The 25703-nt window shown below is 41.4% G+C and overlaps 1 protein-coding gene across 15 annotated transcripts in view; it reads left to right on the plus strand.

The window, feature by feature from the left end:
• nav1b (neuron navigator 1b) overlaps nt 1-25703 on the plus strand; it is an 85951-nt gene that overhangs the window by 20724 nt on the left and 39524 nt on the right. For 12 of the 15 annotated variants that reach the window (XM_037767355.1, XM_037767415.1, XM_037767432.1 and 9 more), the window contains exons 4-5: nt 15914-16016; nt 18134-18487. In XM_037767355.1, the coding sequence (XP_037623283.1) occupies nt 15914-16016; nt 18134-18487 (457 nt within the window). Of the gene's footprint in view, nt 1-7034; nt 8060-15913; nt 16017-18133; nt 18488-25703 lie in introns of those variants that run through there. The other 3 variants (XM_037767459.1, XM_037767468.1, XM_037767475.1) reach the window with 2 other exon arrangements.

Raw genomic sequence — 25703 nt, forward strand, 5'->3', positions numbered from 1 at the left:
CCACCTTATGTGTGTTTTTTTGCTCCTTAAACTGCGTCACTACACTCCCCGATCACTTTCTCTGAGCGTTTACTGTTGGATGGATTTCCATTGTAGCTGCTTGAAAGCTTGTTGCGTCTCATGGAGGCGCTAAAGCACACCTTGTGCATCAGCATCAGGAATTAGGAATGCAAACGGGCTGGTGGTTCCTAACCTGGGCGTCTAGACGTATCTGAAGGGGTCACAATATGATTGACTGGATATGAACAAAAAAAACATGTTCCTAGACTTTTCTGTAATCTTTGTTCTTTTCTCGTGAAATACTGAAAATGATTCTTCTTCAGGCTTCTAGAAATTATTCAAATGAACGGCAACGTCTCCGGTTTGTGTCCACCTAGGGACACAAACCGGATTTGTTGCATCTGATTCCCCATCTCGCTCTCTCCTCTTGTTTCCTGTCATCTCTTTTCCATCGACTATCCAATTAAGGCATAAAATCCTCAAAGAAATACATATATAAAAGTGCCCACAGCTTGGACGTACACAGACTGTGACGAGGGGTTGCACAAGCCAAAGAAGTTGGGAAGCACTGCTGTAAACCAATGAGCAGAAACTCTGGTGCTCAACAATAAAATAGGGTTATATCTGATATCATCCAGGATCTTAAAACAAGCAGCCTGTCCATAAAGTTTAATCACTTTATCGACTCACAATTGAAAATCACCCTCTGTCCTTTAGAAGCACTCCCTCTGCTGTGTCAGAACGAGTTACTTAAATCTTGGAAAAAACAAACGTTTTCACTCAGTTCAGAGAGTTCAACCAGTTAGTCTTACAAAACCCAATTGTATTATATTGCACCCTTTAACACCCAGGCTTTTAGTATGGCTGATGTTGACACTGGACTCTGTTCAGCGTGGCAGTTGTTCTCACCAGAGCTGCTGCCAACTCTTCGCAGTGAATGTATACCACCTGTTATGTGCATCAGGATTTCCTGAAGTGCTTCATTTCTTTCTTTATGTGCATGTGGGAAAACAGATTCTTGGCAGAGAGCAGCGATAATGCAGCACTGTTCCCTCAATGTTTTTTGCCTCTGGTGCACCATCGTGATTATATTTACGTCATTTCTGTCAGTGCTGTGTTAAACATTAAAAGTTGAGTGTTGTGTTTTGTTCTGATCCCTGCAACAACTCTGTACCACGCTCATCACGTTGCTTAGAGACTGACATACAAACATGACGTGTGCACACAAACACACACTCTGTATTTTCTGGTCAGTATTTCATTATTTTAAGGAACTGGGAACATCTTGCTTAGTGAAAACAATTCACCATTAGCAGATCCAACCGCAACAATTAAATCAATTAGTTCCAATTAGAGAGAGTTTACATAATTAAAGATCTACTGTAAATAAGTGATATTGATTTAAGTAAGTAAGCAGACACTATCGACTCAGGGGTAACAGATGTGACCACCAAACAGAATTAGTGTCTGTTGTTTGAGATTGGTAGTTATTTTTCCGGAAGCCTCATCATGTTAAAACTTACTGTTACTCTCTGTTGGAGAAAAAAACAAGTTCTTTCCAGACCTCAAACCAAATAACTGAAATGCACCTGTCAAACAACCAAACACACTAATAAACAAGACTTACTGTAAGGCCTTTACACACCGGGGGCATGACGAATAAACGACACGTTAACGCGAAATACTCAAATATTATATGTCTAAGGCTTTTTTTGTAAAAGATAAGAACGGAAGGAGTGGATCTGGTCTGCACTGTTGAAAGGAGTAATAAAGTTTGCCGTCCTAGTTCGGACTACGGAGCCTCCGTGTTGTTGTTAACAATAATACAGGTGCAACTCAACCCGTTCTGCACAACTTGATTGATGCTTTTATTCGCGGTGCAAAAACTCAGAAAAATCAACCTTGTTCCGGAAAAAAAGTATGTTGCTTTTTCGTCACGTAATATTCGAGTTCTGTGTCAAAGTATTCATGACAAAAACAACAGTTAGAAAATATATATATATATATATATATATATATATATTAATATATTGTCGTGCAAATTAATCGCATGAAAAAATGCCCCCGGTGTGTAAAGGCCTTAAGAGTCTACATCCATACTAGCAGCTCTGTGAGGCTGTACTGTACACAGTGGTGCTTTGAGCTAAATGCTAACTTCAGGTATTATGTTTACTATGTTCACCATATTAGTTTAGAGTGTTAGCATGCTAACATTTGATGATTTGCACTAAACACAATGTACGACTGAGAAAGATGGAAATAATATTATACATGACCTGATGATGGTGCGAGATGAAAGAGTTAAAGGGACTGTTTGTAACTTCTTACACATATAAATCTCCCGGGTCGCTCGCACATGCGCGCTCGCGTGTGGCTACGCCTCACTGTTTTGAGTGATGCTCGTTCATGTCTATTTAGAGCGAGCAAGCGCGAGCCCGACGCTGACTTTCGTTGACTTAACGGCCACAGGTGTCGCTGTTAACAAGCATTTCTGATTCTGACAAACAGTCCCTTTAAGGGATCACCAAAGTCATTACAGTTCATCCTGATGGGAACATGAATGAGCATCCCAACTTGTATGGCAATTCCTCCAATAGCCTAGTTACTGAGACATTTCAACCAAAACCTCAAATGTCAACCACACAGTGGTGCTATAGAGGAAATTTCAGGGGATCACTCAACTCATTAGGATTCATCTTCTGGGGACCATGAATGTCTGTACCAAAGTTCAATCCATCCAACATATGTTGAGATATTTCAGTCTGGACCGGTCCATCTTTAGACTAAAAGTGTGATATGAAAAAAAAAGCAGACATTATCTGGCATTATAATTAATTACTTTTTTTTTACAAAGAATCTGTCAGGACTAAATTACTACCTGGTAGTAATTAGTATTTGTCTGTTTAAATTGGGAAATTATCTCCTAATTCTCTTAAGTTGGTTGCACAAGTGATTGAATGGCAGCAGCATTAATGTTCAAAACCTAAATTACTAGGCTGACTTACTTTACAAGTCATTTTGGCTAACATGTCTGATCAGCCAACGTGCAGAATTGTTAGAAAATGATCTTGCATAATTGCATGGGTCTCTTATAAACCCCTCTAACTGTCTTCTTAATTACCGTAATGACTTTGAGGGGTGAGAGCCTCCAGCCAGCCTCCTCAGGGAGAGACCAGACCAGAGACTGAGTGGTCCTCAGCTCAGGCTGGACAGATGCCGGACTGAGAGATTGAGTGGTTTGATGGGAGGATCGTCTTTCACCTCCTGTCTGGGAGTTCCTCTTGTCCCCACTGGACAGACCGGAGGGACGTTTAAATTCTGTTTTTGACCATAGAGCAAAGAGATGTTTCTTCGTAAGCTGTCATCCGGCTCCAACTACAAGTTAGCTGGAAGATGAAAAATAGGGTTCTTTTAACGACGCTTCCATTCAGTAGGAAACATCTGCAGAAACTAAAGCTCGGCTAGGATCTCTGGTGAGAAATCTTACTTTTAAAATGATTAGGTTTCACAGTAGGGAGGATTCATTGCCTCAGGACTATACAAAACATCAAATTAATCACTCTGGCAAATGTTTAAACAAGATGGTTTTACCTCTTCTTATCGTTTCCAGCAGCTTCAGTTTATCATGAATAGACTATTTTCTCAGCACATGAAGAAACTCTCATAACTGTTCAGGTCAACCTTCATCCTTCAGGCTGCTCGTTCGCATTCCAGCGAGCACAATGATTCTATTAGATCTCTATTTAGTGGCTTTTGTAAAGCAATAATTACCACATGACTTCAACACCATGCACAATCTTTACATGTGCCGATGTTCTCTGTGGGTTTCCCCCTTAGTGCACATGTGGAGGTTCTTGAATCCATTGCGTTATAGCAGCTGAGCAGCTCCAAAATGATTACATGTGCTGTCCAGGGAAATATATAATAGACAGCTGTGTAACCGTGCTGTCATAGCCTGCACATACACGTACACACGATTACTCAGAGGGCCAGTTGGAGAGTGAGAATCAGACCCAGATGTGAAAGAGACCAAATGAAAGATGCAGCTCCACCCTTCCTCTCTCCTGAGAAGTGGAGGCGATTGAAAGTTTCTACATTTGTTCTACAGAAGTCCGTCCAATAGACGTCGGGACCATAGACTGTTTATATAGATGGACGACGTGTCTCCACTTCCTCCCACTGTGTAAAAGTGAAGCCAAAAATATCCAGATACGGAAGCTGCCGTCTTGAGATTTTGACGTCATTTGGAGCCAGAGTATGTGCAGTAGAGATCGGGGGGCTGGAGCCACGATATCGAGGTCCCGCCTACACACCCGACCGAGCCAATCACCAGCTGAGCACGGCCGCAGCTTGTTAGCGTGAGCCACCTAGCAGCTATGTTAGCACCACAATAGCTGTTTGGCTAGAAAGACATAACAACTAATAATAATATGTCTATAACTACATTTATGATCAAATTGACACATGTTCTGTTACACAGACTCGTTATGGAAAGTTAAAGCTACATCTCCTCTCTCGTACAATTCCTGAGCCTCCGGCTGCGACTACTTCAGTCAGAGCAGCTGCCAATCACAGCTGTCAATCATGACGTCTAACCCTCTTTTATATCATCAAATAATTAAAACCAAACTTATCAGAAAAAAAGAACACTTGATCATATATCAGCGTGATAAGATCTACCTAAAATGACAGAAACTATCTTTTGGAAAAATGTATTTGATGTGTACTTTTTAGTTTGGCCCATGTCCCATCCACTAACATGAAGGGGGCGGGCTTTATGACCTATACTGCAGCCAGCCACCAGGGGGCGATCAAGAAGTTTTGGCTTCACTTTCGGAGAGCTGTCATGTTGTCCATCTTTATATACAATCTATGGTCAAGAAATTTCACTCAAAACCACAAATGTCAGCGTCACGGTGGTGCTAGAGGAAAGACAGTTGCTGTGTCTCAATTAGTGTACTTCCGTACTTATACTTGCTATTTTGAGTGCGTAAGTGTCTTCACACTGAGAAGTATGGCAAAATGCAGTGCCCTCTAAGTACCCAGATGTTGTCCTCAAAACACCGCACTATACAAATTTGAGTTATACACGTTTTTTTTCACTAAGTACCACTGTACTGTAGTTGGATTGAAGCCATTATTGGATTAATGTATCCGTCTGAATTGAATTACTGCCGATACGGCGTGAGGTCTGTGGCTGACTATCACCAGCTGATCTACTGAGCTTCCGCTGAGTGCACAACAGCCGGGTGCGATTTGAGACAACACTACCCTGTTCAAAAGTCACGCACAACACAAGTAAGTACATAGTGTGCACAGTGTACTACATGGAAGTGTACTAACAGAAGTATTTCATTTGAGACACAGCAATGAAAACCTCGAAGGCTTGCAGGAACTTTGGCATGTCGGAATTTGTTATCTTATGATTCATTAAGAAATTCCCATTCCCCAAAATAGATGAGCTATTCATTGCATCATGGGGGTAATGTCCCAGATGATGGTTCTGGAGTCAGCAGGGGAGCCTTGGAACTCGTGATGAGGACGAACAAGACATGACATTGTTTCCAGAAACTAATTGCCAAATCGAACCACCTCACTGGTCCGTGAGCCGCCCCAGGTGCCCCGAAACCCAAATAAAACAAAATCAGTGGAGTGTGGTGCGAACCCATTGTGAGAGTTAGAGCGGTACCCTCTGGGCATTGTAGCTAACAGGTCAATCATATCCAGTGGATCAGCACCATCTAGCATGCTTGTATTCAGCCATGCTGTGTTGTGGAAAAGAGCATTCACAGAAATATTCACCAGCATTGGATTATTAAAAGAAGACATTTTATTTGATGAGCACATAACAACATGAGGGTTATCTCAGTACCTTATGGAAAAGGTGAATGCTTCTTTGGCAGCTGTGTTTGTGCAGAGCGGCGAGGTCTGGTGCAGATGACATACAGGGTGGTTTCCATGGAGCAGCGCTGCATGCGAGCGCTGCAGATCCTCCCCAATCCTCCTGAGAGACAGCAGTGTGGAATATCTTAAAAAGATGATCACACTCATATGTTAGCCCCCCAAAAAAACATGCCCAAAAACAATGTGACTGGATTTTCAATTTAACACAATCCTGTTTGTGTGTGTGTGTGTGTGTGTGTGCGTGTGTGTGTGTGTGTGTGTGTGTGTGTACGTGTCTTACACTCACTTGCTTGATGATATTTCCAAAGTGTGGTTTTGGGTGTGTTTCTTGCTTACACTGGCACATCTTGTCGCTCGCTCAGTCTGCTGAAGTGAAGTCACTCATTTGGCCGATACACTTTTTGGATTTTAAGCCAAGTTTTCTTGTTTTTATTTCAAGAAGTGGACAAAAACTACCTTTTTTTTGTGTTAGTTCAACAGTTTTCATACACATCCCATTTTGTACATTAGCCATAACGGTCATCATTGTTGATAATATTTGACAGGAATACAGTTGTCCATTTATAGCGTGGACAACACACTGCTGATTTATAGCATATGATTTATCCAGCTGTTAATCTGGAATTGATATCGTAAGGAAGCTCAGACAGGATCAGGAGATAATCTGGATGCTCCAGTTGTTGCATTAGGTGGGATTTTGACAGTGATGATGATGATTTATGCTATGGTCTGCAATTCCATATCCAAATGTGCATCCATTGACATTGATGACACGTCCACCAACATCACAAATGATGCATTAGTGTATTGAACAGGGAACACTGGAGGTGATGGAGGGGGAGGGGAAGAACAAAGGAATCAGAGGAGATGGTGGGAAAAACATGGTGTGTTAAAGGAGAGTGGTTAAAAAAAGCCACAGATGATCATTTCTCATCGCTTCCTTTGCATTTCACGTATTCTGCTGAGACACAGCAAAGCATCTTTTTAAATGAAGGAAAAACGAGGGAAGGAGGAGGGATGGAGGGAGGATGGGTGGGAGGGAAGTCGGAGGCGGCGAAGGGAGAGGCGGCAGAGAGCAGGGGGAGGAGGGAGCGTTGTTGCGTCTGCCGCCGCTGTCATTCCGCTGCTGCGCGGTTCAGCGGCAGGAGGGTGTGCTGAAGGGAGGAGGAGTGTGGAAAAATCGGAGGAAAGGAGGACGGGAGGGAAGGAGAGAGAAAGGGAGTGCCTGGGCAGCACTGCAACAGCTGCAACTGCAGCAGCCTGTCAGGAGGAAAAGAGGGAGAGAAGGAGACGGAGGGGAGAAAGAGAAGGCTGCAGGATTGCCTTTTGCTTTTTTTTTTTGTTGCACAAGGAAAGGGGTTTGATGCGGAAGCCTGTTTTCTCCCTTGCTGATGCTTTTCTATATGGTCTCATGCAGGAGGCATGCTTGGAAATAGTGTGAAAGGCAGAGAAGAAGATTTGAAGATGGAAAGGACGGATAGCACAAAGGCATACGGCCAAGCAGATGGCAAAGGAGTTGGCATGGCAGCTAAGAGGGCCAAGTCTGGAGTGCCCCAGAGCACACCGAGGGGTGAGCTGAAGGTTTACCGGGCGGGCAGCTCTGATGGCAGGCTGCCAGTGCCCTCCAGTCTCCGCAAGCAGAGGTCTATGACAAACCTGGCTGTGCTCACGGATGCCGAGAAGAAGTTGCACCTTTACGAGCCCAAGTGGTGCGATGACATGGCCAAGCCCGGAGCGGGTCAGACCAAGATGGGCAAGCCAAAGACAGCAGGGGGTGGCAGCAGCGCCGGAGGGGGTGGCCCTCTCTCCCGAAATCTATCCAAATCTGAACACTCGCTGTTCCAGGGCAAACCCAAGCCCTTCAGCCCCCTGGCTGCTCCATCTGCTCTGGGCAAGCAGAGTCGCATACCTCGCGCCCCGTACGCCGAGGTGAAGCCCCTGAGCAAGGCGCCCGAGGATGGGAAGTCGGATGACGAGATCCTCTCCAGCAAGGCGAAGGCCAACGCCAAGAAGCAGGGAGCCGGAGCCGGAGGGGAGTCCGGTTCCAAAGGCCAGGGCGAGGAAGGGGGAGACAAGCCCTTCCTGAAGGTGGACCCAGAGCTGGTGGTGACGGTGCTGGGCGACCTGGAGCAGCTGCTCTTCAGTCAGATGTTGGGTGAGTACAGCGGAGTGGTCTTGATGCCTCTACCACCACAGGGCCCTGGCAGTAGGTGTGGCAGCCATGTGCTACAAACCAAACGCCGCGCTTGTACGATTTCCTCAGTGCTTCTCGGCAGCACGCCCCCTTTGATACAACCACCACAGGGCAACCTGCTTGCTGCTGCAGAAACCAAATCCCCCCCCCCTGAACGGATTTAATGCAGCTGAGAAAAAAACATGAAGACATCCTTGTTGTGCTTGCAAAGCATGCTCTTATTATTTCATTGAATGCTGCATCAGTTTGGTGTCATCCTCTTTATGGGAAAAGCTCCAGTGATGCTCTATTGTTCTTATTCCTCCAGCATGTCGCTCAGGTGTCTGAAGCCATCGATCGTGTGAAACATGCTTGCTTCCTATCACAGCATTGCCGGTTGATTGCATGTAAAAAGCCTGAGGGGTTTTGGGGGATTATTAGCGGCAGACTGATCTCCTTTCTAAAGCCCTCGTTTGCTGCAACATGTGCCGATGCACTCGAGGGTCCATCCGCTGCTCCACGTACGCTTCCATATAAAAGAGAGATGGGGAAAGAAGGCATGCCATATTGAATTCATTTCAGGCACACAGATACATATTTAGCCTCCTCCCAGCTCTATTCATCTGTAGAGAACTGACAGATGGTTTACAAATTGCATTGTTTGCAAATGGCAGAGAAAATGGTTTTCTCTCTGGAGGTGTAGGTCAGGTTCATCAATAGGAACGGCTTGATGAATAATAAGGGTATTAATTCTGATGACTTCATCGTTCTTTGAATATAAAAGCAAGCATCCTTTAATTGCAGGTGTATGTAATTATTACCTGTATTCCAGAGAAGATGTCATTGTCTGGAAACATTACAATTCAAATCCAGTTTTCCTCTGTTTTTCCTGCAAGGTTATTTGATGTCTTAGATTTGAGTTATTTTACAGTTCAGATTTTAAATCAAATCTGAATAGTCAATCACGACGTTCTACGGTCTGTTATTTCTTTATAGCAGACCGTTGCTATGTATAACAGACTGTTGCTATGGACGCAGATCTGATCTCGGACTCTGGAGGACCATGTTTGTGTCAAATTATTGATTTCTTAAGTAAGTAGCTATGTAATAAGCGGAATAATGTACAGTGAGCTGGTCATTGTTGTGAAATAAACCCTTTCAGGGCGCTGCAAGTTTATTTCACAACAATGACCAGCTCACTGTACATTATCTCTTACTTAAGTAACTACTGGTTAGAAAGACAGACTGAACATTACTGTCTTTAATGCATAAAACTAAATTTTTTTATGTCAGTGTTTTGATTTCTGATAACACTTATGATAGAGTTTCTAATTTAAAGGGGACACATCATGCTCATTTCCAGGTTCATAATTGTATTTTGGGTTTCTACTAGAACATATTTACACACTTTAATTTTCAAAGAACACATTATTTTTCTCATACTGTCTGTCTGAATATACCTGTATTCACCCTCAGTCTGAAACGCTCCGTTTTAGCGCCTGTCTCTTTAAGAGCTCATCCTGAAAAAAGCCCAGTCTGCTCTGATTGGCTTGCGGGAAAAACATGGAGCATCTTTGCAAAGGTAGTTCTCAAGCTCTGGGTGATTTATTCTAATGAGTCTGCATGTGACATAGGAAGGGGAGCCAAATCTGAATGGCTTGTTGAATCACATGTTTTATGATCAAGCCCACAAAAAACTGGGTTGTCTGATTTGGTAGACACTCCAGATACCCAAATGTATGTGACGAGCACTGAAAAAGTGAGTTGTTCATGATATATCCCCTTTAAAGAACAGGAAGGTTAGAGTACACACTTCTCACACATTGACACTTTGCATTAATTCATATTCCTAAAATCCCATCAACGACCAATCTGGTTCAAGCATGTCATTATACCAGCGAGCGTTTCATGTGCTATTCAATTATTTGTCATTCTGTTGCTCCGATATCATCAGGAGAGCATGTTCTCTGTTGCATCTTAATGAACACATCTGTGGTGATTAAATCTGTTATCCATGCCTCATTAGCCTATATATGGACATCTATCACTCATGTTAGTCACACTTAAAGGCAACTACAAACCGTAAACAATAACAAGGATGGCAGCATGGTGTCTTTGGTGTGTTTTAGAGTGAAAGTACGACCAAAATTTCGAAAAGCTCTATAGAATCCGGCACCACAACCACGTCTGATTTATTAACCTAATTACATAAAATGTGTAGCAGAATGCCTCGGGGTCTGATGCATCTTTTCTCCTCATTGACACACTTCGACCTCCATGATGTTTCCAAATCAATTCAAAGTCATTATTCCTCAAAAAGGGGAGTTTATTATCTTAATTAATTATTTATCATCATTTAAGATGATAATCCCATGCGGGCCTTTGACGAGAGTCAAGTGCTTTTGTGCTTATGAAAGGAAAAACAGCCACCACAATGGAAACAGAACATGGTGATGGAAACTATCACAACACTGATTATTGACTTAAATTGATCAGAGGTATGGAGACAAATATCTTGAATGTAATATTAATGTTTTGCATTCATGGCAACATTGTCTGAACACTGCATAGTAGACTGGAACTTTTTTTTCTCCTCGTGTCCTCATTCATGTAGTGGACACACGTGCTAAAAAGATCTATTTACTGTTCGTAAATAGATCTTTTTATTCATAGTCTGCCGTACATACTGTACAAGGGCAGCTTAATACAGTGTTCATTATAAGCTCACTGAAAGGATGCTCTTATTTCTGACCATAGAGAGTCTCTTTGTTTACCAACATGACATCAGGAATGGTGAACTTAGTTAACGGGCTCATTTATTAAACTCACCATGTAAGTTTGTGCTCCGTGGCGGTCGTACAGTACTGGAACGTCTTATACCGCTGCCTCTGCATCACAAGACAAGGCTGCTATTTTATGGTTTAATAATCTCAGAAAATACAGATTCTCTGTCTGCCGTGATAAATGAAAATAGACTAACCTCAAACCAGTTGCTTGACATTATTTTCAAAATGATGAATGCGCTATGACAAATAGATTCCAGGTCATTAGGACGACAGATAGAAAGTAGGAGATTAGAGTAGTACAGACAGCAGGACTCCTGGAAAAAGGGGATGAGCAAACCTCATTTCACAATAATTATATGTGATCTGTCATGCAAGATCTCAAACGTTGCAGTGGAACAGTAGGATGGGTAAATGGGTGAAGCAATGGTTACATTATTTCAAGCTATACAGGCATGCAAGGGTCACAAAAATGTTGCCTCTTAAAGGTACAGTACAGGTAAAGGTAACGTTTTTAAAAAAAAGTCTCATAAGCCGTGTTTCCATGCACATATTTTTATTCTTAAACTTTATTAGACTCTTCATATACATACAGGTCCATACATGCAATTTGACCTCAGCATTTAACCCATCCTTAGGAGCAGTGAACTGCTGTAAAGTGCCCGGAGAGCAACTTGAGGTTCAGTGTCTCGCTCAAGGACACTTTGGCATGCAGACAGTAGAAACCGGGGATCAAACCGTCAACCTTATAGCTATAGCATCCCGAGTATTTGCATTTTGAAGTATCGCATTAGAAAAGCTGTGTGCGAAAAAAGTGTTTATGCTCGCTTGAGGTGGATTTTGCCTTTGTTGAACAAGAGTTGATGCGCAAATGGGTTATAGAAAACGCCTTTGCTGAATACATTCTTATGTAGCGAACATTTAACTCACATGACTGATCAGCTGTTTCTGCTATCAGCATCTTCTTGGATATTCCCATAACATGTGAATGCTTGTTTTCATCTCTGACACGCATAAATCATGACCAATACAAGCTGACATGAAAGAACAATTCAAACTTGCCCCATTGAAACGAATTCCTGAAGACTCTCCATTTTGCTCTCATAGATGGTTAGATGGCCAAGCCGACTTGTTTTGTTTCCGGTTCGCAACCTCTACTTCTTCTTCTACTCTGTTTACTGGCAGATTACAGCTATGAATAAATCGTTGCCTAAAACGCCAACTTCTGACCTAACTGTGGTCTATGTAGCCGAGTTCATTCACTCCCAATCAGTTGATGGAAATGCGCCTAATTCGCATGTCTTTTTTTGCAACATTTCAAAAATTTGCTTAAAATTCACTTAACAATTGAATGTAAACATGGCTATAGTCAAGTAATATCTGATGATGTTTTGAATACCCCAGTTGAAATGGCAGACAGCCTCTGTTGGGAATCGTTAGGTACTCTCTATAACACAAGTTGTTAAAAGGATGCGAAAAAGATGAGTTGGGTTCAAGATCAAAAAGTCACCGATCTTTATTTGACGAAGCTGTTAGAAAAAACTGTAACATGAGTGTAACCACTGAGTGAGAGACATTCACTTGGAGCAATCTATGTGGCCCTCAAAAAAGATATTGCCCACTTCACCCTCTGTCTGACATCACTGTGAGTGAGTTTCTTTTTATCGAAGCAATCAAGTTATTTTCTCATCTGTATTCACTCACTGTATCACCTGCCATTGTTAGAAACTCTGAAAAGCTCTAGATCCTTTTGAAGTAGAAGAAAAAACATCATCTTCTGGTTTTGTGCCATAAAGCAACCTCTCTTTTTTTATGTCAAGTGCCTCAGATTCCCTGTGAAATCTGATCCAATGAAACAGGCTCTGTGGAGGCTGATCGTTCTTCTCACTGATCCTCTTGTTTGTTAATGGAAATTTGAATGGAAATTGTACTAATGTCTCAATTATTTGGGGCACCACGTGAGTCCTTTAATGTTGTTCAGCAGTGTTTGTAAGGTTAATAACTAAAGGCCTTTAACAAGACTTTGTAATTAATTGTGCCACACTTTAATCTTCCTCTGCACTGTGTCGATATAGAGCACTTTTTGTGGTGTTGCATCATTCATGGGGTCTTTCCCGAGTCGCATCTGCTTCAGTATTCTGTCTGAGTTTTCCTACTCTGTATTGGAGACATCACTGCAATGCAGGATGCCAGAGGACTGTCAGTCACAGAGCATAGTGCATACAACAACAACAGTACATACTCAAAACAGATGTGATACACATGTGTGTTCTGTGTCCATGATGGACGCAGGTTTGAATGTATTCCCAGGAATTCATCATAAATAAATTAGCAGTATGACAGAAATAGGATGTGGTGGGTGGGTTCTTGGACTCAAGGACTTTCAAGGACTACAGTGGAAATAAGTGTTGGACTTTATTGTGTTGGCCTTGATATTGGGAGATATTACTCTTTGTCTCCTTTCTCATAATGTCAAATAAACTAAATATCTGTTTGGGATCACAGGAAGCTTGTACCTATCCAAGTATATGCTGGGTGAGAGCGGTGAAGACTCAATGGGGCAACTCTGTCTCCTTGAAATTACATTTCTATACAACTAATTTGTATTAGCAAAAAAAATAACATTTTGAAGGAAATTATTATGTTTTCTATGAACATAATAAGGAAATGTTACTAATTAACATATCTGGCAAGTCACAGAAATTTTCATACTGAATATATCAGCGAAATGTTCACAACATATTTAATTTGTTTTCAAATTATGAAAGTTATTGCTTTGAATGGAACTTGGAGCAACTTTCTGACCTGCAATGTATCCTCATACAACGATTTGTATATCTTAAGAAAAGTTATTCCTAATTTTTTGTGCGTTTTCCTACGAATGTCCAGCAACACGCGTCAATTTCTGCTCAATTCATGCATACGTTCATTTCAAAATAAACCTCTGTCTTCACAGGAAACAACTTGGTTAGGTTTAGGCAACAAAACGACTTGGTTAGGTTTAGGAAAAGATCATGGTTCGGGTTAAAATAACTCCTAAAGTGGCGTAACATAAGTACGTAAGTTGGGTGACAAATAAATCAACCTTGACTTCTGGTTTTACTGGTACGAACACCGGTCTCTTGGGCGAAAGTCCAGTGTTTTTTGACCTACCCACCAGTGTGACAATTACCGTGTACATTTGAATCATCGTCATCTTATGTCCAAAATCTCACTGTAATGCTCACTATGTATCTTATGGTGAACAGTCGATGAAGCATTGGATTTGTGAGTGAATGAGTGATTTCGGACACTTTCGCTCATTGATTTCCACTGATGATTAGATTTGTATTCTTTTTTAAGGTCCTATATATGATATCCAGAGCATTAATATAGCAGCAAACAACTATTTCCTATGTAAAGATATAGTTGGGTAATGTCTGCCTGAGCAGAGAATGAAGTCTCTCTCCCTCTGTATGCGTCGTAATCCGAGCTTCTCCATGCTTTGTTGACATAGCCGGGCCAGCCGCGTTTGCCATTTAGTGCATGTTAGTCCATGTTCGTGTGCCCCACTGGCTAGCTCACGGCTGCCACTCTGCACTGCTCTCATACGCGGTTACATAACGCCATCCCAACCAACGGCACTGTTGCGGAAGCGTGGCGCCCACCCTCCGGTTCCCCCCTCAGGTTAACACTGTTAGCTCTGTCAGCACTTTTGTCATTGTTTGCACTGTTAGCGCTGTTAGCACCATTAACTGCGATCCATGCAGAAGCAATAGAAATGCTCCCAATCTCCCATTTAGCGCCTTTTAATAGATCTTAGAAACCCTGAGAAAAATCTATATATAAATCAAGTTGCATTATAGAATCTCTCTTCAAAAAAGCTAACTATATCTGAGCCCAGCATACTATTTAACATGAACTCAATATCTCATTTAGTTCGCCTCTCACAGACTCATAAATCAAAAATTACAGTGCTTGTCAATGTCGTACATATACAGTATACACCTGTATTGTGTTATACCGTCTGGGTGCACACGTTTCTAGAAGACTATTTATTGGTTTTTCACTGAGGCCATAAATGTAATGTATTTGGGACTGAAACCAGCTAATGAATCTAAAGCTCTATAATATAGGCTACAAGCCCACAGCTTCTTTGCAGATTTTGGACTCCTATGCCTCCAGTGCTGGTTAGCGAATGTCTTTTGAATGTGTGAACTATATGTAAATGTTTGCATGTGATAGTAATGCCCTCTGTACACCCTGCTGCTGAATTAGTTCAACATCCCCTTATGAGAGCAGCACATTATTTGACGTGTGCTCCCCTGACATCCTCGCCTCTCCTCCAGCTATTCCAGTAAATGCATTGAATGTTAATTTCTTTCCTCCCAAGTGGTTTTTGCCTCCGCACACACTGCAGTGGAAAACCCCATCTCGTTTTGTTTTGAGACAGGGTGGTTTCGCTCATTTGTTACAGCTAACACAACACCAACAACAACATAATTGCACTGTAATATTGATTTGACACCGTCATGACCCACTGACTGCACACTTTACATCACAAGCAGCTCTGTCCAAATAAGCTGACCTGCAGTGAAACCCTTCTGGCTGCAGTTCAGCTCATTGTTAGCCTTACAACTTCAACTGAATGACTCTGAGTTAATGCTCAATAAAACAGAAGAAAACTCCTTGAAAGAGATCCTGGTGCGGCATGAATGTCAGTATACATCCCCCTGGTGGGCAGTCTAAGTTAGAGGCAACCTTTTTCATTTTCAGGATGTGCCATGGCAGTGCAGAAGTGGGGGTTGAGCTGAGGTTACCATGGTGAGGGAGCCCATGGAGGGACATTTATCTGCCTAATGATGTGAACATACGTCGGCTGGGTGCCTACAAGGAAGACATTTGTCACATCAGCCCAGACACAAATAATGCAGAAGAAGACACATATATGTGGAGGCAGAAATGTGTGTGTGTGCTTGAATTCTCTTAAAACACACAAGCAGCTTGTGTCTGAGTTTTATTTTGACACTCTAAATGTTTTATAACCTTCTCGTTCTGCTTGACTGACCCACAGACCCTGAGTCCCAGAGGAAGCGGACCGTGCAGAACGTCCTTGACCTACGCCAGAATTTGGAGGATACAATGTCGAGTCTGCGGGGCTCCCAGCTTAGTCATAGGTAAGCGCACCACAGCTGCATTTTTTTAATTTATGTTGTTTCATAATACTGTCTCCTACACCACTGGCTAATATCACATATAAACCAAAGATGGGGTCTGTTTTTGTTCATGAAATCATAAAAGCCAGAGCCAAATTCTGTCTTTGATTTAAATTGAAAAAAGAAAACTCATGTGAACAAGCAGCGTTGTTGGATCGATACATAACACAATCATGTGTAAACAGTTGTGCTGCGGCCGCTTGGAGAGTTGCCACCTGGTGCACATCTGGCTTCCATCCTTCTTAAATAGCCCGTCTCTGTTTCATGGCCATGACTTCATTCTAGGAATCTCTCTGTTTGACTCTCATAGGCATTAATTTGTTGCAACAACCACAACATAAGGCACTGGTGGAGGACAGGTCTTTTTATTTTCATTTGGATATAAAAGTGGAGATGTAATATCCTGTGTAACGTGAATATAAGCAGGAACACCATTCTACTTATATCGCTTTAAACCTGCATTAATGAGTATCTTTATATCAACACAGAATTGATTTTCTGTGTAATTTGAAAAGGTCACTTAGTGCAGATATCATAGAAAATTATAACCCAATTCGGCAGCTCTATAAAGCTTTTTAGCCTCTTTCAGCTTACTATTGTGTAGGTGAATCTTAGATGCTCTCTTTAACCGCTGTAGGCATCCTTTTCCTGCTTAAAAAAAGCACTGATAACCAATTATAAGCTACCTGCCCAGCATCAGATGGCTGGCAAAGTTACTGATTAGCTGGTGAAGAAAGTTAAAGACCTAGAATTTTTTTTGCAAATCAAAATTCTAGCTACAAGGCCAGTTAAATACAAAACTTTAAATAAATATATTAAATACTTATGTTGCTCTCTGTGTGTTGAATTAGTAATTGCGCAGTCGGTTGCTAACACATTAACAACAACTTTATAAGCTAGTGAAATGGTGGTAGTTGTGTATCTGTCAGGCTGTTTTGATGTTTTTTTTGCCACCTAGTGGCCAGAAATGAATAAAAGCAGCTCTAAAGTTTTATGTTTTAATGTAAATACCGCGCAGATACAGATATTTTGTTGTCAGCAAATATGTCGACCCATAACTAACCATAAATTGCAATACGGAAATGCCAAAGATATGTTTAAGGTCACAATCATTCAACTGTAAAATGGCTTTGAGAGCGAGTTGCTCATGTTCACGAGTATTAATTGAACGTTACTCGGCCATGGAGATAACCTATTGGAATTCTTAATTTGAGGGATGTTCCCCTTTAATTGTTAAATATCAATATTGGAATCGGCCTAAAAAATCCAGCTGTAGTGCCTTAACAGCCTCTATGAAACAAGATGTTTTGATTGTTTCACGGAGAAGTATGATCAACTATTATAACATAAAACCATTTATTTGATTTTCTCAGGCTGCTATCAAATGGACTTCAAGCCATTTCAACCCAAATCAACCCTCAGTCAACTCCATCCATTATCTTATCTGTGAAATCGTGTGATTGTATACTTGACGTTGGTCGGACCTTGTCTACTAGTATGGTAGTTATCTTCAATCATTCAGAGGTATTTTAAACAAGCACTCCTTGACAAAAGTAAAAAGTCTCTCTCTGTCCGCTTCAGTACTGGAGTGGCACCAGTTAGCCTCCATATTGATGAATTATCCATCAACAATGGATAAAAATACTCCCATGTTCGCAGCCATCCATTGCAATATTTATTTGGGTGAGTTGGTTCATGTAGTTATGTAATCGGCAGACACAGAAGACGCTCACAGCCATTTGGAGGACATTTCTAACCCTGACCCACTTACAGGGGGGGACAGGAAAACTTTGATATACTCTATTCAGAAAGAGGTATACTGCAGTTACACCCGCAAGCAGATACTGTTTGCTATGTTAATACAGAGATATCAGGTCATTCCTCTCTTTGCGTCGAAGAGTTCCCGTTTCTAGTTTTAGACCCTGAAGACGATACAACCAACTGCTGTATCTGGGTCAATAGAGACTCGATGCCACTGTGGGTTTCTTTGAAGGACTACTGGACAAGAATGTCAGCTAAATGCCTCGAGTATATGAATAAAAATACTCGCTGACCCTCCCCCCCATGTGTCTCTCTAGCTGTATGGACAGTAGTAACGTGGGCTACGACAGTGACGAAACCAACGCTCGCAGCATATCCAGCATGTCCAACCGCTCGTCGCCTCTTTCCTGGCGCCACGGCCAGTCCAGCCCTCGCCTTCAAGCGGGTGACGCCCCGTCCTCCACGGGCGGAGGATACCAGGGGGGTAAGACGGGCTCCCAGTACACGGCCCACACGATGCCAGCTCGCTGCTCCAGCCGCCTTAACAGCACGTCTCGCATCGAGCTCATCGAAGGCCTTGACGATGGCGACCTAAAGTCTGGTTACCTGAGCGACAGCGACCTTCTTGGGAAGAGCCTGCCGGATGACGACGATGACAACCTGGCTAACGGGTAAGAGTATCTGAAGACGAGCGTGGGTTTGAACCTCTTGTTTCCAGGACAACTTGAATCAGTGACTGCAGATAGCTGCACGCTGCATTGTCCTTTAGCCTCCAACTTGTGACGTTGAAAAGGTCACTTGGAGGTTCGTTGTCACATTACATTTTACTCACAGTAAGCAATCAGCTGATTGGTGTCCTGCTGGTCATTTTCCCATGCTGCATTTCAGTATGTAATTAGGATACATAGAATACGTGCATTTTAACATTCAATAGTGGTTTCATGAAGGAAACTTTTCATGCCGACATCGTGGCTTTCTGCTTGGTGTTTGGTTATCTGATGTTTTGCTCTTGGCAGGCCCATCAAAGAGCTTTCATCAGCAGTCTCTGCTGATACCGGGGCTTTTCTTTTGCTCTTTAAGGATTTCTCAAAGTGCCCATGACTTTGTCTGAGGCTGTTTTTGCCTTCAGAAGTTTTTCACAGAGGAGACGACTTGGAAACTCATCAGGTGTCCTCTCGGTTACGCAATAAACGCTCCCTCGTCTCTGACAAGTAGAAACTCGACAGCTTCTGATTCCTGTGAAGATTATGTCAATATGTCAACGGGTTCAGAAGCAACAAATAGTTCAGATCAGACAATACACACGATTTTAACAGGAAGGCTGCATCTTATAGTTTCTCTTCTTCTTCTTCTTCTTTTTCTTCGACTTCTTCTTTGCCCTCATCTTCTTCATTGTCTTGTTTTTTTCCCTCTTGTTCTTCTACTTCGTCTTCATCTCTGTCTTCTCCTTCTTCTTTGTCTTTTTCTTCTTCTTCTTCTTCCTCTTCCTATTCTTCTTCTTTTTCCTCTTGATCCTCTTCTCCTCCTTCTTCTTCGCCCTCCTCTTCTTCACCCTCTTCTTCATCGTTGCTTTATTTTTTCCTCTTGTTCTCCTTCTCCTTCTTCTTCTTCGACTTCTTGGACTTCTTCTTTGCACTCATCTTCTTCACCCTCTTCTTTGTTATCTTGTTTTTTCCCTCTCGTTCTTCTTCAACAGCCATTGTCTTCATCTTCATCTTTGTCTTCTCCTTCTTTGTCTTCTTTTTCTTCTTTTTCCTCTTAATCCTCTTCTACTTCTTCTTCACCCTCCTCTTCTTCACCCACTTCTTCATCGTCATCTTTTTTCCTCTTGTTCTCCTTCTTCTTCTCCTTCTTCTTTGTCTTCCTCTTTTTTCTTCTTTTTCCTCTTGATCCTCTTCTCCTCCTCCTTCTTCACCTTCTTCTTTGTCGTCGTGTTTTTTCCCTCTTGTTCTTCTCCTCCTCCTCCTTCTTCTTCTTTTTCTCCTTCTTCTGACTTCTTGACTTCCACTTCTACTTCTACCTCTTCTTCTTAGTCAACCTCTTCTTCTTCACCTTCTTCTTTTTTCCCTCTTGTTCTTCTCCTCCTCCTCCTTCTTCTTTTTCTCCTTCTTCTGACTTCTTCACTTCTTCTTCTACTTCTTCTTCCTCTTCCTCTTAGTCAACCTCTTCTTCTTCGCCTTCACCCTTGCTTCCCCCCTCTCACATCCCTTGTGTGTCTTTATCTAATTCCTTTTCCCCAAGTTGACAGCTGACAGTGAGAGTCAGAGAGAGGGAGCGAATGAATCCAGGACAGTTCTCTAGTGTGGTTTAGCAGCTTTATCGCTGTTGCACATGCAGTGGGATTTAAGCTCATTCCCTGGAGCGCTCACTTGTCCTGCTAGCCAGGTCACGTTCTTACTACAGAGTGCAGTAAGGACCAGAAACGAAATGAGACGCATTTAGATGAGTAAAAATTAGAGCAACGGAGAAAAAGTGTGAAATAGGTCAATGTTAAGTTGTGTCAATTGTGGAGCTAAGGTGAATCAGAATGGTATGATAAGAAAGAAGAAGAATGATAAAGAAAGAAGCATTGTAGTACATAAAAATGGATGACTAGCTCCATTTGTAAAGCACTTTGTTTTGAGGGAGGTGAAAACAATCAGACAGCAAAACCCTGATAAGGTTAGGATTAAACAGGGATTATGTCATATGGGTCCATTCCTCACAGTAACATCCGTGCATTCGAAATCCAGTTAAATCTGCCCTGTATTTTGTCCCTGGCTCGCTGCATCAGCTGGTTCAAATTCATGTGAGAGGTGAGCGTGGGGACTCGCCTCTGCTTTGCAGCACCACAGATGCTAAGCATTTTATGTAACCATGTTTTTTAACAATGCCTCATCACACTCAGCCTTTAGGCTATCAGTGTCAACCGTCCCTAAGTATGCTTTCAAGGTGACAAGTTGTGAGACATTCTCATGGGTGCAACCGGCCCCTACAGTAGATTATTATCATTTACGCCAAGAGGATTATGGGTGTTTGGATACATACATGGAAATGTCACGAGAGTAATTATGGGATATTGTGGCTGCCAAAACACACCAAGATTCGGAAACATTGTGCTATTTTCTCTCTGACCTTGCGTAGGTTGCATGCTCATACAGTATTTGGAAGATGTAACTCTGTGGAAACCCCTCTAATTTGTATGCTTTGCTGGTCTGCAGTAGTTTCAGTGGAAAACGTCCTTGATTCTCCAGCAGGAATACTGGAGTGCTGCTGTTCAGTATATCAAGAATTAATCCTGCCTCATAAATATACCAACAACCTTTGGTGTAGATAACTAGTTAATCCGTTTTTTGAAGCCGGCACATGCTCTAATTTTCTTCTTACAGTATCCTCTTGCAAATTCTGTGTCACATTTGCATTTTCTACTGTACATCCCTTGTTAAACACACACACACACACACACACACACACACACACACACAGTTCAGCTCGTTGAGAGCCATTAGCTACCGGCTCTTGAAAATAGATCAGGCTCCTCCTGCGTAACCATGGAAACCAGCTGGTAATCGACTGTATGGCGAGGTGCAATTTCTGCTCCCTTTTACTGGAGCCACAGTTTTACACGTTCGCACATTTCATTGATCTGAAATTAGCCCTAAATAGAATTAACTATATCTCAATGGAAGAGTGAGACTTCTTGCCGATGAATAATGCCACTTATCAATATATAATGCTTGTATAAGACGGATGTGTGACGCTTAAAACAGTCTGGAAAAAGACAAACATCTACTGGTGAAATAATGAGACACAATGCATGTTGTTTATCAATGGGTGGAGCTACTGTACAGCATGATGCTCGACGTCTAATGGATATTGATTCAACCGCACCAGACAGCACCGGCTATCTAAGGCTAATTGTGTACACTCTGACAGTAATCACTGCTACTGTGTGTCTGCCTCATCAATAACCTAATGCCACATACATCCCAATCTCCTCAAGAGCTCCATCTTTCCATCAGAGAGGACAACACACAGTTTAATGATAATCTGGTTTGGCCCAGTTAAAAGATTTTTTTTTTTTAAAAGCATGTTTTATTTATCATTAATGCAGACTTCCTGTTTGTTCCTGCGAAATGGAGACCATTCATCTGTAACCAGTTGCTAATATTGCAAGCGCAATACGTAAAACCTTACGTAAAGCTGCACTATCACTTTTTGGCCACTAGACGGCAGAATATCTCAAAAACAAGCTGACAGACACATATTCCTACCATACTGTATAAAGTTATCGTTAACTTGTAAACAAATATTTTCACATGGAAAGAGAGATAACTGGTTGCTCGGTGTGTTAAATCATAAGGCAAAACCTGTCGGGTGCTCTTGGAAAACGGGGTAAAAAGTCAGGATAAACAGGAAGGCAATCCAGGCACTCCAAAATGTCAAAAAAGTAGCAACGAGGAAGAGAATATATTAAAAAGCCTTTATTATAGTGGCTAAATCATTTAAAAAGCCAACATGTTTCGACCACTGTAGGTCTTCGTCGGGGTAACCAACAAACAAACAAGGCGGATGTGGTCTCACCTATATGGTATCAACAACCAATGGGAGGCAATCACATTATCATCATAATATTACAAAATGTAACAACATGTAACAAAATATAACAAAATATTTTCCCATCTTGCAGATATGGAACAACACTAATCCATTGTAGCCACTAGGGGACAGACAACAACAAAATGAGCTGTCAAATATGCACAACCACTACGATATCACCAGCTCATAAAGCTGTAGGCTAACAGTTGCCCTCTTTAACATTCAGCAGACACGACCACACCATAAACTTGTCCAAGTCCAAAGTTCGCTCTTGTTTTAGCTTCGGTTTGATCTTCACCAACTCTTGAGAAAAATATTTGGGTCTTTAGCTTGCTTGATATTCAACTTTCTTCACCAACTAGTCGCTAGCCAACTAGTGGTTTATAAGAGCTTGTTCTCTAAAAACGTTGCTGCTGGAAGATGTGTTGTTTAGAATGGTTCCTGCAGGCCATAAACAACGAGCTAAAAGAGGCTCAAAATCTCTGCTGTTTTGGGTGTGACATGTTTTATTTATTTAACCAGATAAGTCAATGAGGAACCCATTTTCATTTACAATGACGACCTGGCCAAGGGGCAGCAACAGAAGTCAAGTCGATACAAGTTATTAAAGGAGGGTAACTGAATGGAGGTGTGGAGTTTTAGCATCTTTTGCAAATTGTTCAAGTCACTAGGAGCGGCAAACTGGAATGAGTAACGGCCAAAAGAAGTACAGACTTTAGGAATGACCAAACTGATGAATTTGTTAGAACATAAATTGCTGTTACGGTTGGAGATATTGAGTAGTAAATGGAGATATGGATGGTTTTGCCAATGATAGTTTTATAAATGAGCTGATGCCAGTGGATCTGATGCCTGGTATGGAGTGATGGTCAGTTGAATAGAGAATACAGGTTACAGTGATGAGTGTGAGTCTTATGGTTTGTCACTACAAGCAACCTCTTTCACATTGCAAACAGTAATTTGATTCAGTGTTGGTGCAAAAAAAATATTGATTAATGCAGGTTGGAGTTTTTGGAAGTACTACTTTAGCTGTTTGTGTGTTTATTCTGGTAGATCTTGAGGGTTTTCTTTGTGGTGGTTGCATTATAATTATATTGTTATTTATTATTATTAGCTTCATTGTTATAATTATAAGGGGTTACTAATTATTGGTCCACCTCATTGATATATAATACAATAAAACAGTACAACAACACTACCAAGTACAGTCTCAAACATTACCATAGTTAAATCACTGCCTCAAGTATTTATCATTATGGGACGGTTGCATTAAATTGCATTATGCATCTTCAACTGTTCTCACCATAAATGTGGAAATATAGAGAACAAATTACTTTTGGTTCAAACTGAAATGGCCATAATTATGTGCAGTGTAATATTAGAATTATACATCATTTCCCATCTTGCCTTCAGTACACTGTGTCTACTTGAAATGTTGGCTTACATTTAATATAACAAATGTAATATTGCCCTTATTTCAATAGATTATATAAGACCAAGCACCACTTCTTCTCTGAGTGGCCCTGACCACGTCCGACCACGTCTAGAATCATAACAGCTTCCTGTGGTTACGTTCTTCACACCATATTGGCAAAGTTTCACCATCATTCATATGATATCATCCTATTGCAAGCCATATTTAAAATGCTGGTTTATGAGTAGAGCAGTAATCACATTATATCGCTGGTGTATGGTTGTTTTTTTCCATATCTGGTATATAAATTATGGCTGCTATTCAGCATTCAGTGTCATTTTAGTGGTGTTCAGTCAATTATGGTTGATGTTTTACAGGCACTCAGCTGTAGTGTGTAAGCACAGGTTGGGCTTTTCATGTCTAATGCAGATGTTCATTGGGAAAATGACTTGTTTTTTCCATAATGTCATTTATTTGATGGGATGAATGTAGGCCTAATGTTTGTAGCAGAACATGTGAATTTCACAGGAGGCCCATCGGCCTGAGCGTGAGTATTGTATCTGACAGATTTACGTGTTATTTTGGCAGATTAACAGTTTGAAACTCTTAAATTGGAAGATCTCATCAGAAGGAAAAGGCAAATATCTTTCAGCATTTGGTTTGACGCCAGACTCTTTGGCTGACTGCGGAGCTGCAATAAAGAGCTATTGATGACTGCAATGCCTCATAGAAAGCTGAAGTCCAGCCTCACTTGTTTCCGTTCCAAAACATTTTATTTCATCATCCTCTCCTAAAACCTGAAACACAAGAATGCTAAGACTTGTGATTCTGAACCTTTAATAGATAAACGGAATAATCCATCATGTGTCAGATTTTCATAAACACCAACTCGTTGGCAATTAGGTTTGGCCAATATTATTTTTTGAAAGTCACCTCTAAATCACAAAATGTACAAAACTGTTTGTTTGACTTCATTCCTCTTGTCGTAGCTTCAGTGCTAATCGTGGTCTGTTCAGTAGCCAGCTTAGACCTACTCTGCTGTTAAACTTACAGTTATACCTGCATTAACGGATTTTTTGACCACTTTGGGGCAGCACAACAAGCTGTAAATACATCGACATACTGTATTATCACTTCATGAAATCAATATGGCGAACGTGTTAACAAATAGTTGCCTAGTTAGACATCCAGCAGACACCGAGCAACGTTAGCTTACGTTTGGAGTCGTGTTTCTGGCCACCTGATGAATCCTTTTAGCTCTGTTTTGGTCTCCACCAACTCCTGAGGGCAATATCTGTCTCATTTAGCTGGTAAATGCTGCTCTATGTTCACCCGCTAATCGTAACTTCTTCTATCTGCCGGTTTGGGCTGTTAAACTAAAACAACTAACCGAAAGACACGTAGAGCTGAAGGGGAAGTGCAGAATCGGTTGATAATTCTCAGTGAGTTTTTCAGGTTGAGCGACCCCTTTTACATTATGCATAGTCATTTGATCTATTGTTATTAAAAGCAGCTTTAATGTTATGACAGATGCAGAGGGACTTTTAATAATATCATATCTGTTAAAACTGTGCAAAAGTACTGCAGATAACAGGAATTACAAGTATACATTTATCCCTCTACCCTCTTATATGATCGATGGATAGGTAGACACTTTTTTTATCCCGAGGGAAAATTAGGCAGTAGCTTATACGACACATACAGAGCATGATATATACAGGAATAAAAATATGAGAATAAAATAAAACAAAAAAACACAGCAGTGAAGTGATTAGTGAAGAGCCTCACCACCAGAACTACTCCAGAGAGCTGTCACTGTAATAGAGTATGTACTAATGGAGGTAATGCAAATGTAAGGGGATTAACAGTGCAGGTATTTTAAATGTAAGGTGATT

This window comes from Sebastes umbrosus, chromosome 1 (genome assembly GCF_015220745.1).
Source record: "Sebastes umbrosus isolate fSebUmb1 chromosome 1, fSebUmb1.pri, whole genome shotgun sequence".
NCBI lineage: Eukaryota > Metazoa > Chordata > Actinopteri > Perciformes > Sebastidae > Sebastes > Sebastes umbrosus.